Source organism: Erithacus rubecula, assembly GCF_903797595.1.
Source record: "Erithacus rubecula genome assembly, chromosome: 3".
Classification (NCBI taxonomy): domain Eukaryota; kingdom Metazoa; phylum Chordata; class Aves; order Passeriformes; family Muscicapidae; genus Erithacus; species Erithacus rubecula.
This window is the reverse complement of record NC_136689.1, coordinates 127,560,989-127,581,018: the sequence shown is the minus strand read 5'-3', so window position 1 is coordinate 127,581,018 and position 20,030 is coordinate 127,560,989. Positions and strand designations below refer to the sequence as shown.

The 20,030-nt window shown below is 38.4% G+C and overlaps 1 protein-coding gene across 2 annotated transcripts in view; it reads left to right on the top strand.

Annotated features, from left to right (window-relative positions):
• RGS22 (regulator of G protein signaling 22) overlaps window positions 1-19,613 on the top strand; it is a 58,764-nt gene extending 39,151 nt beyond the window's left edge. The window contains exons 17-25 of one of the 2 annotated variants that reach the window (XM_079302478.1): window positions 1,515-1,668; window positions 2,274-2,432; window positions 6,305-6,466; window positions 9,349-9,528; window positions 11,009-11,149; window positions 14,580-14,804; window positions 16,524-16,626; window positions 17,203-17,296; window positions 19,421-19,613. In XM_079302478.1, coding sequence (XP_079158604.1) covers window positions 1,515-1,668; window positions 2,274-2,432; window positions 6,305-6,466; window positions 9,349-9,528; window positions 11,009-11,149; window positions 14,580-14,804; window positions 16,524-16,626; window positions 17,203-17,276 — 1,198 coding nt within the window. In that variant the 3' untranslated portion in view covers window positions 17,277-17,296; window positions 19,421-19,613. Of the gene's footprint in view, window positions 1-1,514; window positions 1,669-2,273; window positions 2,433-3,452; window positions 3,660-6,304; window positions 6,467-9,348; window positions 9,529-11,008; window positions 11,150-14,579; window positions 14,805-16,523; window positions 16,627-17,202; window positions 17,297-19,420 lie in introns of those variants that run through there. The other variant, XM_079302477.1, reaches the window with a different exon arrangement.
• Window positions 19,614-20,030: the final 417 nt, after the last annotated feature.

Here is a 20,030-nt window from a genome sequence, read left to right as displayed (position 1 = left end):
AAAAAAACAATGAACACATCATTTCCCTTTTCATCAAAACTTATGGTTCTGATTATGTCCAATTGAAAGTGATTCAAGTTTCAGGAAGGACAGGTGCTGAGTACCTGCTCACAAATTCTGGTAAGAAACTAAACAAAGCTCCATTAATTAATGCTTTGTTAAATATATACGATATATTCACACAATTGCAAGACAATTTATGTTACTTCTGGTTAGTGAGTTGCCACATGTTACTCTCACCAGGCTAACTGACTATGGATATGCTCCTGATCCAGTATGCCAGGATGAGCCACCACTAAATGGCTAATCTTCACACTTTAGGATTTTTAAAAAAGATGCACATATTTGGTCAGTTGTCATAGGTAGATGCCAAGGAGTTACTCCATAAGCCACAGTAATTTGGATCACTTGTATTTGGGTGAATTTACTCATGTTGTGATGAACTAGCAAGTGAAAGAATTTCAGTCTCAATAGAACTTAGGGTTCTGTAAGGGTCTTAAAAGACTTTTGAAAGCTGAACATCTGTTCTTAAATCAGTCAGATGCTTTTGAATATTTTACTCATAGATTAATATTTTGAAAAAAGACAGTTATTAACCAAATGGAAAACTGAAACAGATTTGTCTGAATTCAATTTCATATTTCCTGCTGCAATACAGTGAATGTACTCACTAAAATGCTCATAGAACTTCAGTTAATAAGATACTGTCAGAAAACAGTCAAGTAAATTAAACTGAAATTGTAGATATCTCATTTATTCTGTTGTTTGGTTAAAAGAACAAAATCATTTTATGATTCTATGAAAACAAATTTATATAGTGTGCACTCAGATTATTATGAACAATATATAGATTGAGAATTACATAATTGAAAATATTTGTCACTGGCTATGACTAATGAAATAAGTAGTAGAATTGGTAATTTATGAGAAAGCAGCCCACAAAAAGCCCTAGTAACAAATTTTGCCATTAACTGTTTTTATCTGCTTAACTGCAGACTGACTTAAACTCTAGCATTTCACATGGGGCAGGAAGGGGATGATTTCTTGGGCTGATGTTCCCAGTTGTCATCCCTGCTCCTTTCTCAGGCAATATAACAAGGAGGCAGAGCAGGAGGCGTCAACTTGTCTCTCAGTGGCTTGTGGCCTCAGTACTGATTCAAATTCTCATCTGTTTCATTTTTCATTCTCTCTGTGAGTTCTGCACTATGGTTCTGGTTCACAGTCCCTGCTGGATTTAGCAGGGGCATATTGAGGAGGTTACTCCTTTCAGGGTACCCCAGATGGCACCCTAAGTGAGATCTCTAAGATGTAAGTTTGCTCTGCCTGTTCAGCAAGTGCCATGGTAGCAGCAGATGGTATTAGCAGACAAAAAATTACATAAAATTTCAGCCCAATCTGACCTGGTATTTAGGTCTTGAATACTTTGGTGGGTTGTGGTTAAACTAATAACTCCCTAGAATGTTGATGAAATTAACTCAGTATTGAAATAACATTTTGTTTAAATTTGTTTGTAGCATGGATCTCATGTGTTGGCTAGATATTGAAGAGTTCAAAAAGATGGATAAAGAAAAAAGTGATGAAAAATTTAAAGACATTAAAACCAAGTACTTAAACAACAAGTACTTCTTTGGACCCAACAGCCCAGCTACCAGAGAACAACAAGAAAAGGTAGCAGTTACAGGGACATTCATGAAGAACAATCGCTGTGACTGTGATAAAAATCCATAAGTGGGTTTGCTCCAGCTTTTCCCTAATCTCTCTCCTCATATCTTGCCATATTTTTGGCCAGAAATCTGGTTCTGTTCTGGTTGGACAGGTCCCTTCCTGTTCAGGCTTTTTCTCCTTACCTCTTACAGAACATCTCTCTTAAATGGTGATCTGAGGCCACAGCCAGAGCATGCACAAGACAGCTCAGAAAAAGTGTAAAAATTACTTTCAGGCACAGTGACTTGTTCCAGCTTTCTATTTTAGTATGTCAGTAAAGCCACAGACAGCAAGTCTGAGCTGTGGTACTCTGATACATCTTGATGCTTAGGCAATTTACTTGGTCAAGCTGGGGTATTATTTGCCAGAGTCTGTATTCTATTATAGGTAGGGACAAATGTAATCTGTTCCCTTTTATGAAAAGTACATGTGAGCCTTGGGTAAGCATGCATTAAGTGCTTTGCTTACAGTTAAGCTCATGCTTTGCTAAATCAAGGATGTAGGGAGATAAAGGACTTTTGGTATACACAAAAGTTTATGTCATGTGTTATTGTATTTGGATTGCTTAGCTAATGCATTCAGGTGGAGGAAGGAGACAAAGCCTTCATGATCAACTTTCGGCAGCGGTTCTGCTAGAAGTTCAGCAGTGCGTCCAGAAGAGATTAGAAAAACAATGGCTGCCATTGTTCCTGGCAGATGAACACCAAGGGGCAGAGGGACAAGCAAAGGTAATTTTTTTGAAAATGGCAACACATAAAGGCATTGTTTTTTGTTTGGCTCATAATTTACCATTGGGATAAAAAGGTTCAGAGGAAAAGCAGCCCACAACTTACTATCAGTTTACATTGAAAGAGACGCTGTAGCATGTACAGGTTGAAACATTTATCTTAATATGTGTGAAGGAAGTTCATCTAAAGGCTTAGTTTAGCTGACAGTATTATTGTTAGATCCTAAATCTGAAAGAGCTGGTGTTAGCTCTGCTGCCATCCAGGCTGCCAGAAGAGTGACCTGATTTTTGCTGTAGTGCTACACTCTCCCTATGCCATTTTGCCTTAGCCATACAGTTGCACACTGAAGAAATAACTGCTTTGTGTAAAGGATTAGCCCAGGGGAACCAGAACACAAGCAAATGAGTGAGCTTCCCGTGCCTTAATTCTTTCTCTTATGCTGTCCACATTCTCCTGTTTGGAGCTGCAGTGCCTGTAGAATTGAATTCAGGACTTGTGAAGTTTTTCTGAGTGGGGAGGTTAACTGCTACAAGCCTTGCTGCAATTGGTTACTTCAGAAAGTTGCCAAAAGGCTGGGAGTGAGGAGCCTTTCACTCCTGCTGGTTCATTAGAAAGACTGAGGAATGGGCAGTGCTAACATCTGTCTTTCATGAGTGCCTCTGTGGCTGTGATCCATCCATCCATGTGATCCATCCTGCTGGTGACAGATGCAAAGACTTGGTGTTTGGCACTTCCACAACAGCTCTGACATGTGAATGTCATAGCAGAAGGAAACTTCACAGTTCCACCAAGCAGACACATATGCAGCTGCATTGATTCATAAAACTTGTTTTCTATCATCTTTAACATCATGAAGATTGTCAGAAGTGCTGTCAGAAGTGCATATAAACTGAAACTTTTCCATTGATTCAGAGCACTAAGAAATCTGAAAAGTACAAGTTTTAATAAGAGAAACTATAATTTTAACAATGATTATGTTAATTAAATTTTAAAAAATCCTAACCCTCTGCCTTTTTTTAGCTGAACTTGGCCTCCTTTACAAGCCCTGGCAGAAGACCAAGCAGTAAGGCTAAGCAGCTTCCAGGTCTGGAAGCTAACTCATGCCTCCTTTTGCACCTGCTGCACCGTGCTGGCAGGGAGATTAGACCAACTAGTTTAGAAAATGCTATATTCAACTCAAATAAACAGTTTACAGGAAATACATACTTCTAATGAGCTTTTAGTCTTTTCCTAACTCCATTTATGTCCAAGTGCTCTTTTCTCTTATTGAAAATTCAGAGGATGAAAAGATTCTTTGAAGAAAATATTTTAGAAGAAGTAAAACCAGATGATATTCTCCACTGGCTTCATATTTCACTGTGACAGAACTGTGGGCATGCTATGTAGTCCTTATTCAGGAAACCTGCCCTTTGTTTGAGGTGCAATTTAGCTACAAAGCAGTTGCAGGATCAAATCTGTATTTCTGATACAGCTGTACAAAGGAACTAAAATAATTTCATACCAAAAAAATATCAAACCCAAAATTTATTCCTCACATAAGTGATCCCTGAGAACATTATGGGTAAACTCCACCACTAGTGGAATGCACAGTTTGACTGCTATTGCCTCTTGTCTTCACTAATTCTCAGTCTTAATGAGCAGGTGCTCATTTATAGCTGAAGAAGGGACAGCATTTTGTGCAGTTCCACCACAAGTTTCAGACATAAAATCCGTAAGAAGACATATGAGCTATTCTACCACTGTGGTCTTAATCAATACAAGGCAGACCAGAAAACAAGAATATTAAAATAATAAAATAATAATCTTTTGTTCAACTATAGATAAGGAACACAACTGAAGATCTTTCACGCAAAGACCGGCAGAAGACAACCAGTATGCGGAAGGCAAGTGAAATTTATTATGTTTCTTGTGTCTGTAGTTTCACAGTCTTTCTCATTTGGACCTTGCACATTGTTCACAATTTCCCTGTTGACAGTGTGATGCTGTTAAAAGCAATCATGACTGTACTGATTGCAGTGGACTGATTGCTCACATTACTCCTGAATTTAGCTCCCTCCTGGATGTTCATGGTAAATTTCTCCCCCTTTCTGTCTGCAGAGGTCATACTTGAAAATAAAGGTCTCTTGTCCTGGGCTTTGGAGCACTATTAGCACTCCTCAAACTAATATTGTACCTTTAATTCACATTTATCAGTATTTTGCATGCAGTGGACTTATTTGGACAAGCTGTTCATTCCAGCATCTGGTAGTTTATTTATTATTGCAAGTGGATTACGTGCAGACACAAAAGGGAATGTGAAGTATGCACTAGAGTGGGCAGGTTTAATCATATCTCACAGTATCTGTTTCATTTAGAATTGTATTTTAATCTCACAGCATTGAGATAATATCAAATTTAAACTTTTTAAACCTTTGTAATAATACATTTCATCAGATGTTTGCCAGTTTTTTCCTCTTGAAGAGCAGTGAACTTTTTGTGATTGCCAACATACAAGTTGTGTACATTTGTTCAGTTGAACTTTTATTGTCTGTTGAAATCAAACTAGAGACCCGGTCACCAATTATCCATGCAAACCATCAGGACAGAAGGGATCCAAAGTGCATGTGGGCTCTGTTAACTGAGTTTTCCCTTTGTCTGTTTGTCAGGAAGATGGTTAGTCTCCATGTTCTGCTTCAAGGTTGTTGACCCATAAAATAAGCAGTGTTTATATACTGGTGTAGGGATGGAAGCAACATTTTGTTCTTCTCTTCATGAACATACCCTAGAAATATTTTTTTTCAAAAGTTCCCTAAATCCTGGTCACAGGGAATAGAACATGTTTGGAGAAGTGGAGAAGGGCTTAGAAGATCCAACCCTACTGCCTAAACTGAGCTGACTTTATTTTCACCAAAGGACCCTCTGGACACCACCCTCCTTTTTGCCAGGGTAGGCTGTCACCCCTGGCAGTCTCTGTGACAGGACACTGAGCATAACGTCTGCTTTTAAGATAAGTTGCAGAAACTCTTTCAGCTTAGAATCAGGTTAGATTTCCAGGACTATTGGCAACAACTAAAAATGTTTCTGACCGAAGCTCACCATTGAACAGCACTCCACCCCTCCAGGACTTCAAGAGTTTTAAACCACTTTTAGAAGATGGTTTTCATTCATCCATCTGATAACAAAAGGGGGTTGTTTGGCTTGCTCCTCAGCAACAGCACGAGAACTGTTTGTTCAGGAAAGCAGGCCAGCATGAACTTCAGTTCAAACAAACTGTCCCTACATAAGCCATCTTTCTTTCTCCACCCTTTCCTGGCTGCCTACTGTTCTGGGCTTGGCAGCATGAGGATTTCCAAAATGTCTCAATGACTTTAAATTCTATTTTACTATTGGTAGCTTTATGTCACAGAGAGCAAACTCTCTGGCTTCTGTGGGTGATCATAGCAACACATTTCAAACCTCATTTTGTTGGTGAGATCCCTGTCAGAAGCATTTTACAACTTTAAGCTGTGTGGTTTGTGTGTTCCTTTTCCTTTGTTGTTTGTTTGCATAAAACTCAAACTGTTCTCTAGAAAAGTAGCCCATTACCATAATCAATAACAATAGCTGTTTCTATACTTTATAATATGCAGTCATATGGTCTAAATCATTGTCAGTCATTTCCTCTCCCATCACATCTTCCAAAAAATGTTCCCCAAACCAAACTGGGGGGGAAAAAAAGAAAGGAAGAAATGAAACCTTGCCACATTTTATTGTATCCATGTCATAAACTCATAAACTACTGAAAGTTAGGGTCAGTGCAAAGATAAGAATCAGGCAGTTTACACTAACTAATGCCTTTGTTATTGCTTTTTGAAACAAAATTTGTTTGGTGCATCTATTTCTTCTTTTGACAGCATGTGGGCAATAAGAGTGTTTCCTCATCTAGTGAAATAATCGCTTTCCGCAAAGCGCTGTTGGATCCAGTGACAGCAAATCTGTTTCAACGCTTCGTGGCACTGAAGGGAGAACGACTGGGAAATGGAGTGCTCTTTTGGCAGGAGGTGCAAAAGTATAAGGTATGGTGGTAAAACACAGCAAAGGGAATAGCATTCAATTTGTAAGCAAATGCATCCTTTCTTGCATATTAGAATTTTAACAAAAATATCTATAGGCATTCTGTTGTTCATAATAAAGCCTCTTTAAATGTTTAAACTGTTTATTTCTTCAGTGAAAATCCTCACTTCTAGGGTAGCATCTCTTGATTCAAATGCATTATCCCTGTATTTCTTTATGCTTCTTCAAACTGTAGCATTCTGTGGAGTCTCTAAAGGAACCTTGATATCTTATTAATGCCCAGAGTTTAGTGTGTATCTGTTGAGCAGTAGAAATATGCAAGCATTGAAATATTCATTCTGTCTTTATAGCTGCTATCTGAATTTGGTAATTTCTCAAAAAATGAGAGAGAACTTAAAAGTTCAGTCAAATCTACAGATGTAAAGATGGTATCTACCAAAAAAACCTATATGTACAATGCAGACTGCAGCTCCCTTGCACTTTGTAGAATCAAATTGGACTTGAGCTGAACTTGGGACCAAAGTGAAATGTGATGGGAAAGGTCATGGATTATGTCTCTCCCAAATACATGTAGTTTTGTGAAATTGCTTCTATGTGGATTGAAACACAATGGAAAACCTCTGGGGTGAAACTTTAAATCTCACTGCAGCCTCCTAGGAATACCCTGGACTGAATGCAGGGACACCACAGATCTTTCATGTGTTCCTCATTCCTTTTTCCTCTGGAATATTCCTGATGCAAAAGTGCTACCACAGTGCAGAACTTCTCCTGGGCTCCTGAACATAGCCAATGTGCACCTGGCAGGCAGGGAGCATGAGATTAGCTAATGTGCTCAGAAATTGAGCTGTACACACAGCTGATGTTGCAGTAGCACATGGAGATCTGCTGCAGGCATGTGGGTGCATTTTCACTGTTTAATTTTATGATTTTGAATTTGGTGTCTGCTTTAGAGGGTGAAGCTCCTCTGTTTTGAGGGGAAAATCTCTGTTCCCTACAAAAGCTCTGATCCCAGGCAAGGAATCACTGTCAGAAATGCTCTCTGGGGGTGCTGCTGTCTCTCTCATGGTTACAGAGTGACTAGTTTAGATTAAAACTCTGGTATAAGTGTGTTCCATGACATAAATCCTTTTCTATATATTTGAATTTTTTTTTTAAGACTTTTGACTCATTGCTACATCATGGAGGACATGGCAACTTTCTGCAAAGTGATGTGGAGTCTTAACTCTTCTTTGTAGAACTTCTCACTGAAGAAAGCCTTCATTTTCTTTGTCCGATCCCCTTTCCTGCATTTATGTTAATTTTATTTGTCTTGTTATCAAGAAAAAGTACAATCTGGCCATATTTCTCCATGCATGCAAATTGTCACGGTTGGCAGTTGATGCTCTTTGTAGAAGCAAAGGGCTGGAGTAGTAGGAGTGTTGTGGGTCAGGCTGAACTGCAGGAATATTGCCAAAGGCGTGGGCAGCACTTTGCATAGTGCATACTTGTATTGTCTGAGCCCTATCATGCCATCAGTTTAGACAGAACTCCCTTTAGGAGTCAATGACTGCATTGCTCCCCATAACCCATTAGGCTGGCGGCACATCTTGGGACAATCCAAAACCAAGATTTTTTTTTTAAACAAATATGAAGAAACATAACTCGATGGATCATTTCCATCTGTTCATCTATGCTCAGTCTCATCTCTCTTCATATCATATTGCTTGTTTGTCTTCCTTCTTATTACAGCTCTCTGCCTTCTGTGCTAGATGAGCAAAGAAAGCCATAATATATATCCTTAGGATATATTGAATATGTTTTTTCATTGTCTTACTTTCTTTTTATAGCTGTTATCATTCTTTTTTTTCCCCTCCCAAAATGGAAAGTATTCATAACAAATCAAGCCAACTCTTTCACATACCACATTTCTGGTGGTTTTAAAAGACATGGTTTTAATATCTTTGCAAAGTAAATATATAGCCTTTTATACCAAAACTTAATTCAGAGTCTTCCTTTAATGAGTCCTCTTCCTGAAAACCCTGGAGTGCTCATTGTGTCTCTAAGATACACATGATAGTTGTCTAGTGTAATATAAATTTCTTGAAATATATGGATAGAGGTAAAGTTCATGTTTCAAAGTGTTGGAAGGACACTCTTTGAATTATTTTTCCTTTATGTCAAAGTCCAATGGTGACATAATCAGGGTGTTAAAATGCAGTAATAACAGGTTTTATAAGAAAATAGGATCAATTTAAAAGGTAGAAAATTCAGTGTTCCTTCGACATTTCACTCCTGTAAGTTCAGGTTTGTTTTGTATTCTATAGTGTACAGAGTTATTTCAAACTCTGAGATTTTGGGAAACTAGAAAATCTTAATAAATGGCAAAAGTAGAAGATTTCAATAATTGGAAGATTGTACTCGTAGCAGACATTGTCCCCTCTCGTGAAAACATCCCTCCTTAGAATATCTTGTACCCTCTAAATATTTCCCCCCTTTTGTTGGAGCACTTGAAGTATTTATTTATCTTTTAGTTACCATTGCTATGCAAGTCATAGCAGGCTCACTGTTAAAATCAGTGCATTTCACACTTGTAGATGTGTTTCTCTTTTCAGAAATGTCTCCTATTTGCCAGTAATGCACTTAATATCTATGCTGTCCCATCTGAACATGCAGGCAGAGATTATCACCTAAAAACAATGATTGCTATGTATCTGCATTTGCAAATCAGAAACCCCATGCATGTCTTAAGTATGGCTTTGACCATGCACATTTACCAAAAGAATTTTGCCCTGCATATTGAAGGAATCAATTGTATAATTATTTTTGTATGACTACTGCTCTTTGATCACTGGTTCTTGTGTATGTCTGTCTCCATTGACTGAAAATGCTATTTTTCATCTTTCAGGACTTGTGCCATTCTCATTGTGATGATACCATGATTCAGAAAAAGATCACAGCTATTATTGACTGTTTTATTAATTCTGCCATACCCCCAGCTTTGCAGATTGACATCCCACCTGAACAAGCAAAGAAGATTGTGGAGCGCAGGAAAGAACTAGGACCTTATATTTTTAGAGAGGCACAGGTAAGAAGCCAGTTGAATCTGTAATAGGCTATTACTGATTTTAAGAACAGTCTTCATTGCTTATGTGACAGTTAGGATTCCACAAATAAGCCTGGGTTTGAAGGAGAAAAGTTTAGTCATATATTTTAATGACTGTAAGGTGGAGATGGAAGAGAGTCCTCACATATACTGCTCAATAAAGAAAATCTCTGACACCTAGCTGTTCCTATTCCAGGTCTGTGTTAGGAATTCTGGCAGTAGAAATTAATTCTGTCTATGTTCTTAATTGCTTGTTCTTTACCACTTGGTTAATGTCACAGCAGTAATTTGTAGTTAGAAAGTTTGCAGGTTTCATGTTTTTTGAAAATGCAGATGTGAGTAAAGCACAAAGACAGCTGAACTTGCTGAATGTCTTCCCCTTCTTTATTACGGAAAGTGTGTATTAAATGGCTGTAGACAATTTCCTCTTTGATCTTTCTATTAATCGGGTTGAATAGCAGTTTGGAACCTTTACAGACTTACTATTTTCTTATCCCTTGATACTGCCTTGACTTCTCTTCTAAGTCCAAGAAAAGTAGTTCTTCTTTTCCTATAAAATTGCCACCGACACCTTTAGATATCAACTGAGAGTCCATAAAGTGTTTGGATGACAATAGATGAATGACTTGTCAGAGAAAAGGGCTCATATAAGTCCTAAGAGAAAGAGAAGTCTTATTTCAGCCTGTGTAAAACCCAGTGAACTCCAGAAATATGGCACAAAACCAAAGGAAGAACTAGGCCAAAAAGCTGGGACTGGAACCCGACAGTGGCTCACATGTCACTTTCAAGCCTCTTGAGCCAGAAGCAGTGAGCATGCTTGGCTCCTTTGAAGCCAAGTTTCTCAATGCAAATTAAACATCTAAATAAATTGAAAAATGTGAGCCTTAGTACGTGCAGCAACAGAATTCACTGAGCCCCTCTGTTTGCTTTTCTAAAATTGTTTTTCTTATTCTAGTTCAAAAACGACCCTGTGAGAGATTATATCATTTAAAAATTATCCAAGATTTGCTCATAGATCTGTAATGTGGTTTAAGAGCCTTTCCAGAGGCAAAAAAGTATTTCCTTTCTCTTAAGGAGGGGGAAAAAAGCCCTCTCCCTCATGAACTGAATACTTGAAATACTTGAGCAGAACAGTGGTGCAAAAGCAATTCTACTGGTGTATATTTTATCAAGAATACTTGTAAAAAGTGATGGATGTTTTCATTAATGCAAACAATTGTTTAGGGAAATATAAAAAAAGAAAGTGCCTTTTAACTGTGTTTTAGGAAGATTTTTCACCAGTAATAAACACACTGATGAAAAGCATGTGCTGGGCAAAGCTGGGCTGAAATGTCAGGACAGAGTATGTGGGAGGAACAAGGCTGTGTGTTCAAAAAAAATAGTTATCTCATTCTGCATTTTATTTTACAGTCAACTGTTTCCTTAATACGGTCAAGACTGACTTTATTTTCTTCCTGTGCAGATGAGTATTTTTGCTCTTCTGTTTAAATTTTGGCCAGAATTTTGTGAGCTCCAAAGCAATCCGGATAGTGAGAAAGTTCTAGTTACCCTGGAGAAAAAAAAGGAAAAAGAGATGCGAAAGAAGGAAGGGATAACAGCAAAGGTAAGGCTTGTAAAGTTTCAGGTGACTGCTGATGAACTGAATAACATGATCAAAGATACATAAAATAAAACAAAATATCCCTTTCTCAGCCTGATCCAAAGCTACCAAATCTTGTTAGATTTCAAGCTTTACACGTAACCTGGTCCTAAGCTGATTAGTTCCCAATTCTGCCAATACATATACATATGTTTAACTTGAAGCAGATAATTCAATGGAATACTCATTTTATAACCAGAGGAAAAATGTATTTTTGTCACCTTTTGTGCCAAGAGAAGAGCAAAAGAGAAGGCTGAATTAAGAACAATAAATCTGTGTACAGTCCATGTATACTGTGGGCTACTGCAGACCTGTTTGCACTTTCATGATGTATTGTCTTATATTAAAATTTATGTTCTAAATCACTACTGAAATCAAACCAAACCCAAACCAAAATTGATTTCATAACTATTTTCCAGAAGGACCATTTGAAAATCCTGCATATTATTAAAAAAAAATTATGTGGCAATTGCTTTGTATAATCTTTGCCTTTTCTTGAATATTTCTCAGCTTTGAAAGTGAAATTGTTAGACTGTTCACAGCAAGCTTCCAAATAGCTCCAGAGAATTAACAGAAGTGTGACCTCTACAATGGAATGCTTGTTTGTAAAATTGTTTTTCTTGGATTTTTAAAATTAAAATATAATGGACTTCTTTTTCTATTGATTATAGGCTTTGAAAAAGTTTATTTTTTATTAAATACAATTGTCTGGCAAGCGTTGAGGAGAGAACATTCTTTTAAGGGCAGAGAAATTACTGCACTTGCAAACTATAATAAGTAGCCTTACAGAGACCTTTACGTAATGTTAATGCCATGTACATGTGCTGAGATGTTCCACGTGATACAAACCACACAGGTATCTGCACAGATGAAAACAAAGGCCCATTAGAACATGTAAACACTGTTATCCTCTTTTAGGCACATGAAAGCTGAGGACAAGTAAAGCATTACTCAGGGCCACACACCAATGTCAAGGGAAGTCCAAAATCCAGGAACTCATCTTCCTTTCTCTAAAGCACATTGTCTCCATATACATGCATCTGCCAAGGCCATTTGCAATACTTGCAGAGCAAGAATGCAATATTTCAAAGTAATGCACTTTTGCATTTTCACAGACTTATTTTCCATCTGTTTGTTGCCTGCCTATGAGATTTCTGATCAAGATCAAGGAATAAAGAGCAAATCTTAGGCAGGAGGGCAAAAGCCTGGCTTTTATGGAGAACAAATGTGAACGATGAATCACGGTTCTAAGCAGGGAAATAGAGAAAGTAATTTTAGAAAGTGACAGGCAGGGAATGCAGCTCTGTGAACAGTTTGTAGACTATTCTTCTCACAAAAAAACCCCAAAACAGCAAACCAGTTACCTTTTAAAATCTCTTAAAAGAATGGATGCAACAGATAATTATTTTTAATTTTTTTTTATTTTAAAAGTTCTTTTCCTTTTCTGCTATTGTTTAAAGAATTTGCCATTTCCTGTTCTCTTGCCTGAGATTTCTGCCTTCTTGATGACAACATAATTCAAATGATTCAGTATCCCTAAAGCATACTGATAAGGTTCATCTAACATGAGTAATAGCAGGTTCACTTGTTGGCTTGTAGGAAGGTGATGATTTCTTGGCAATGAAAATAAGGACTATGTTCCTCTGCCCCACCATGCTCACTGAATGAGAGCAAAGCTCTGGCAAGGGTTAGAAACAGCTTTTCTTATATATATATCTCCTCTCCACCCCACAAATCAGTTGCTATTTTGGGTTTATGTCAAACAGAGCAACCATAGTCCTAAAGGAGGAATTTGCTTTCTTCTTTTTTGACATATGTCCCTAGGGCACTGAATCTACCTGTGCTCACCTCAGTTTTAGTATAAAAAAATTACTAAAAAGTAACTAAAAAATGGAGTTAAACAAGGAGTTTTTCACTGAGCAATGATGCATAACTTGGTAATAATTTTGACTATTTCAATAATTGTTGTGCACCAATTTGTTATTTAAGGGGCAAATTCTATCAAAGGCATCCTGGCAATGGACTTGTTCCTTTGTTAGCTGCTAGATGCACATGCCACATGCTTTCAAATATATAACTCCCTATTTACAGACTGTTTTGATGCCAGTACTAGTAATTTGTTGTATACATAATTGCACTTTATATCCAAAGTAGATTTTGGATTTTTTTGCTTTTAAGTGCACAAAATAGCTTTATATTTTTAGCTTTAACTTACATTGTGGATTTGTATGTACTCTTTCTATGTTCTTAGCAAAGGAAAGCTATCAACTTTATTTTCCTTTTCCGTGTTTCTGCCACATCTCTTAGCAATAAGCTTATTTGTTACTAAGTGGTGTAATGGCATGGGATCTAAACTTGCTATAACATTGTTTAATTTATTATGAGAGTCCTTTTTAAAGACCTTGCTTAATTCACCCTTCTCATTGAGAGAGCCAGCAAACACACACTGCAGTGCAGTAGTATTCACTCTGCCTCTGTGTTAGCATTGGCATCCCTATTCCATCAACTGTGTGCCACAGAAGTTCCTGAGCCTTCTTCTGCAGAGAAGATCAGCATCACACTGCCTGGGCAGTTCTGTACCCAAAAGTCAGTCTTAGATTGATGGGCTCATAGGACAGTGGGAATAATGAGGAAGGAAAATGCACTTTGGGAGCAAGAAAACAAGATAGGCTGATCCTTTTCCAGATCTTTCAGGGACTTATTGAGTGACTTTGGGAGCCATTTGATTCCCTTTTTTACCCTCACTTTCTCCTTTGGAACATGAGAGGGTTATATTAATTACTCAGCTCTTGGAGAGAGCTCTTCATGTGGTCAAATATGAACATCAATTAATGTTTATAAAGAGTTTTGGGATGTGCAAAGGTGAAACAAACCAACATGAAAATGTCAAACAGTTAATCACCAGAGCAGTCTGCCTAGGGTTACAATGCCTTGTTCTTCACTGTAGATTGTACATTGCCTGTTTTCCTAACTTGTATGCTGTAATTCCTACACAGCTACTGGACCAAGCTGGAATTAATCAGGACAAACCCTGCATTCTACATTTATACCTGAGGCAAAATAAGAGGCTTATAATGTCCTCTCTGTCCTTAAAATATGTTCTGTTGCAGATCTGCCCTGTCACCTAGTTATATTTTGGAGCAGATATTGAATCTGAAGGGAAAATGGTCTGCAGGAGTGTAGAGGACTGGAAATGTGAATTAGAACCAAGAAATACTTTTAAAAAGCAGCTACTATTTTAAAATATGCTCAACATGATGAATGATGAAACTAAGCACTACAAAACATTACTGCAAATTAAAAAATCATTTCCAATGACAATTTTTGGTTCCTCAGACTTTGCTTTTCACTTTAGCTCTGTAACTATTGTTCACATCTAATTATGAATTTTTAGCATTCACAGGGTAAAGAAGCAGAGAGAAAACTCACAAACTTGGCTCAGCTGAAGTCTTTGACTCGGCTCAAGTCCTTGTCTCAACGTAAGTCCTTGACTCAAACTGAGCCCTTGACTCAGCTTAAACCCTTGACTCAACTGCCAAAGAGTGTTTTGCTAGATGAGCTCGATATGAAGAGAAAATCACCAGTATCTTTACCACCTAAGGATGGACAGGGGAGGAAGGTAAATACTATATGCATCTTCAGATGTCATTCAAGAGAGATAAAATTATCTTGGGAAAGGGGAAGGGGGAGTTTGGTTTTGAATACTGCTATCAGATGGTTCTTCAGTAACTGTTAATTCTTCTACAATTAGCTTTGCTGATACAAGTTTACCTATCTTACAGGTGATGATTTGTTCATTATTAATTTTTTTTAAGATGTTGGTTCTGAGTAGTATTAACAGCTAACAGAATATAAAGGTCTTATGGTGTATATATTAAAAAAAGAAACTGTATTTAAAGATAAATTGAATAAAAGGTAGTTCCGTTCTGAAAGCTTTTCATTATTTGTGAAATTCATATCCTGAAAGAATTTGGTTTAGGCTAGAGTCCTGTTCTGGTCACATGTCAAAAACTGAAGTTGAACTCTTTTAGGAAATCTAGGTGTTTGAAAATCTGACAGCAAATACCACTTCAAGACTTCTTCCATAACAACTCTGACTATGCATCAAATCTGTAGTAAAGAGGCAACAGTTATTTGACTGGGAAATGGGGAAAACAGACATGCTGCATTGGGCGTATCAAGGGATCATTCATGGCTGAATTGGCACTTTCAGAACATAATGGGGAACCTGTGCAACCACATATGCCCAGATATGTCCTGTGAATCAGGAATAAATCAGTCTTTGGCCACTGCTTGTATTCCATAGAGCTCTTCCCATGGCATTATGGTAGTGAAGAGAATATAGAAAAAGGTACTGTAAAATACCCCCAATATATGAAACCACTGTTGGAATTGCATAAATAAGCTTACATTCTTACCTCTAAGTGAATCTTTTTACTTTTGCTCATATCTATTAAAAAAAAAAATGAGTTGAGCAAGCTGGTATATCCCTGGCATACACTTAAGCCATCAAGAAGAGGTAGAATAAACAATCTTTTAAAATGCAGTCTCTTCTTCCTTCTGCAAGCCCCTTCTACTATAGGAAGGTGCTAGAAGTTCCTACTGAATCATGATATGACAAATTGGCTCTAAATTTCTCATGCTGTAAGATAAAAAACAGGCCAAATAAAAGTGCAGTTCTCATCCTATTTTGGGAGAGCGACCTGTTATTTGCATGCAATCGGAAATGTGGTTGTTTTCTTTAATAGCAGTATTTTATCCTTAAAAAAGGAAAGGATGACATCTCCAGTTGATCCACCTCTAGTGGTCGCAGAACTCTGCAGGAGAGGACAGGCAGGAGCTGTGAGGCTAATGAGATGTTCAGTGAAAGGACATGCACTAGAAACAGCTTTTCTTATATATATTTACTCTCTGCCCCACAAATCATTGCTGTTTTGGGTTTATGTCAACAGAGCAATCACAATCCTAGGAGAGGACTAAGGGTGTAGCACAGAGATAAAATTAATAGCACAAATTATATGTTGTTAGGGTAAAGGTCTGTTGCTTTGTTTTTGAAGAAGAAAGGAGAGAGAATAACACTCAGACGAGAGATGGAGAATAAATATAAATATTGTATATGTCAAATGTCCTTAAATCATGGTGTTTTGAGATTTACTTATTTACAGCAATATTCTTTTCCCCATTATTCCAATATTGTAGTGAAAAAAATCTTCCTAATATTTGTAATTATCCAGTAGTAGGAATATAACATAAACAAGTTTTTTATCTTACTGTTGGAATGGATCAGAAACTACAGTGATATGACCTGAAGGCTGATGGTTTTTGATGGTTCTTGCAGGCTTCCTGGAACTATTCCAAGTACATAGAAGCCTTGGAGCAGGAAAGAATACTCATTAAAAGGCAAGAAGTTCTGGAGAAAACCTCATCATCACACCCTGCAGGTTATTAACCAAGTTCTGTAGTTTAGCAGGACAAGCTTAGAGCTTAGGTGAAATTCTTTCAGTTCAAGGACCTTGCTTGCTCTTGTTCTGAGTTGTGTACAGAAACCTCTGCCTCTCTTTTGCTGTCTGTAGGGGAGTTACTCTATGCACTGTACTCATGAGTGGTATATTTTCTAAGGAAGGAAAGGTAAAAGTTGCAGGGTATCTTTCCATTGCCTTTACTGCAGAATTCCTGCTGCAGAGAAAAATAAAGCCTTTTCTTCATTCTGCAGTGACATGGCAATCACATTTCACCTCCCTGGCTTCTTGTGCTTCATCAGCTTACATTCAAGCAGATATTGAAACCTTTTTCTTACTCTTTCTCACAGTCTGTCAGTATGTTTTTGGACAATTTGAGAGGCATTGCTCCATCCTTGTTTCAGCTGCAAATATCCTCATAGGTCTATGCCAATGATATTATGACTTGTTTGGTTTTTTTTATAAAAAATATTCATTTAATAGAAGGGCTAGCAATAGCATTATGTAATATTCAGTTCCTTCAGTTTCACATAATTTTAATTTTTTTTCTCTTTGCAGGTTCCTTGTCTATGCCCTCCCTGAAGCCTGAAAGTTTTGTTAAAGCCACCATTCCTACGAAGCAGAAACCCTGAATCTTCCCAAGAAGCAGGAAGTGAGTACCAGACTGACAACAAATGTGCTTTGAAATGTGAATTCTTAAAAGCTAGTTTTCCTCCTTCCAGTCCTGATGCTCATTAGCAGCAAGTTATCCCACTCCAAATCATATTTAACTGAAGCTGTACAGCCTCCTTATGAAAACAAGGTTATTTTTCATGCCAGCCATGGTTAGCAGATCTAATGTTGACCAGATGGAATTTTTTTTGCAAAATGGCAGTCTCTGAAATTAGGTTATCTAAGCTTTCCAGTTAAGGTACTTAACATAGGAACATGAGATGACTGGAGAAATCTCAGATCCTATGAAGTTACTGTCAAGAACCTGACACAGAATTAGCAATAGATCACCTCTGCCAAAGCCTATTAAATATTAGACTGAGAAAAAGAAGTGGGACAGGGGAAAAAAAATAAAAAAGCCACAAAAAACCAAAACCTGATAAAGACAGGAAACCAGATTTTGCTTCAAAGCCTGAATTTCTAGAAGGAAGAATCCTCTAGAGGTTTGTTTGTTTGTTTTTTTGTATTTTTAAGCCTATGTTGAAATTAGGTGGACTTAAAAAAATTAATAGAACTTGAAATATTGCTGCCTTCTTTCTCTGCTCCTTCTTCCTCTTCTAATTCTGTGCTTAGCAATGCTATTTTAGGCAACTTGGTGTCCTGCCGTCACTAGTCCTTGTACAATTCCAAGTGTCTGAACATAATCTTCCTGTGGCAGCATTTTCTGAAAATGACTTCAGAGAAAACTGCAGCATTCCTTGGTCTTCCCTGTTACTCTCTTTCTGCCCTCTTCCCATGTTCTACAGTCACAGTTGAAGTAATCCAGTAATCCCCCTGGGGCCTCATGTGCCTGGCAGGTGTGACTGTATTCCACACCTCTTTGCCTTCTGCACCCTGTTCTGATCCCCTGGAGCTGGATCACCATGGGCAGTCCTGGCACAGGGCTTCTGCTCCTGCTCTGTGGCTGACAAACCTCCAGCTGGGCACAGTGACCAGGGCCCCCAAGGCCCCTGCACCCCTTGCTGCAGCCCAGCCCAGCCATCTCTGCCTGCTCTGGCTATTCCAGACCAGAGAACTGCCTTCCTGCCAGGCACCAGGCTGGGGTACAAGCTAACACGATGAAAGTTGGGATCCCATGTGATTTGAGAGAGTCTCTCCCATCAGCTTCAGCTGCAGCCCACTCTCTAATGCCACTGGAAATTTGCCTGCCACTATCCCATAGTGATCTGACCACTCTGTTGGCAAAGCTGGCAGCAGGAGGCCTGTGACAGAGGCCAGATCTGCCATGTGCTGGGCACAGCCAGTCCCAGTTTCCTCCAGAGGACACAGTCTTAAGCTGCACCAAGAGAGATATAGGTTGGATATTAGGAAAAAAAAATTATTGAAAGAGTAGTAAAGTACTGGAATGGTCTGCCTGGGGAGATTGTGAAGTCACCATCCCTGGATGTGTTTAAAAAAGACTGAATGTGGCACTTGGTGCCATGTCTTGGTTGAGGTGTTGGGGCATGGGTTGGACTGGATCTTGAAATTCTCTTCCAATCTAGTGATTCTGTGATTGGATGGACCCATACAGGACATGGCTGATCCCTCAGCCAAGATCATAGCACCATGGGGAAACACATTTCAGAAAGAGAAAAGAAAGCCAAAGAGTGGAGGAAGAAATAAAAGGAGTGATAAACAACAGAGGGGGCACCAAGGGCAGAAGAGGCAGTGTAAGAGGAAGAGGTTAAGGAGGAAGTTGAGGAGGAGGAGGTGCTCTATAGTAGAACAGATATTCCCTGCAGCCTGTGGAGGATTGATGCTGCAACAGAGGAATAGAGTGAGAAAGAAAAAGGGATCCCCAGTGTCTCACCAAAGGGACAGAGTGCAACCAGTGGTGGTAACGAGGGAAAGAGAGGTGCTTGGAGTGAACTTGAACCTGGGAAACATGCTGGAAAAGTGTTTTCTCTAAGTGTGTAGATATTCTTATTTTCTTTCCTTCTTTCCCCCACTACCTGAATCAGTAATTATTTATTCTAATTTGCAATAAATTTATTTCCCCAATTGAGTTGATGCATTTATTGAATAATTATTCTGATTATTTCAACTGGCTGAACACAGCAATGACATTTTGTTACCTTTTCAGGTATATTAAAATCTCTTTGAGGAAGGGAAAGCAGAGACATTCAATGGTGGTGACCAGGAGACACAAATGTAATGTGCATGCAAGGTTTGTTCTTACAATTATAGAGCAAAGATGACAACTTGGAATATTATTAAGAACCATGAGATGAAAGGTAGAAAATAAACATCTTCCAGTGTGTTACATATGAACCTGATTGTGACACTGGCTCTTATGTTAATAATTTATTAATACTTCTTGAGGCTCAAATCCTATCCTGACCCCTCAGGCAAGGAGCATGACCCATGTAGCCCTGTCTCCTTTGTCAGAAGTACAGGTTCTTCAGATCATGCTGCTAAGAACCGTCCAAGAGTGGATTCCTCCTCAGTGTGGAGTGGCAGCTAAGGACAGCTAATAGTCTTCTTCACTCTTGGCACAAGAGTGACCACGAATTGGAGGGGGTTTCCATTGGGAGTTGCTTCAGACAGACTGGCAGAGAAGAAATACACTTCTTTTATGGATGTAGTAGCCCTGCTCATATATTCTTACAGAAGGAGCAAGGAGATCATTGGTTCAGTTCCTGCTTTACCCATGGTTCAGAGTTTGTTTCATGCTGGTCTGCACTCATTCTGTG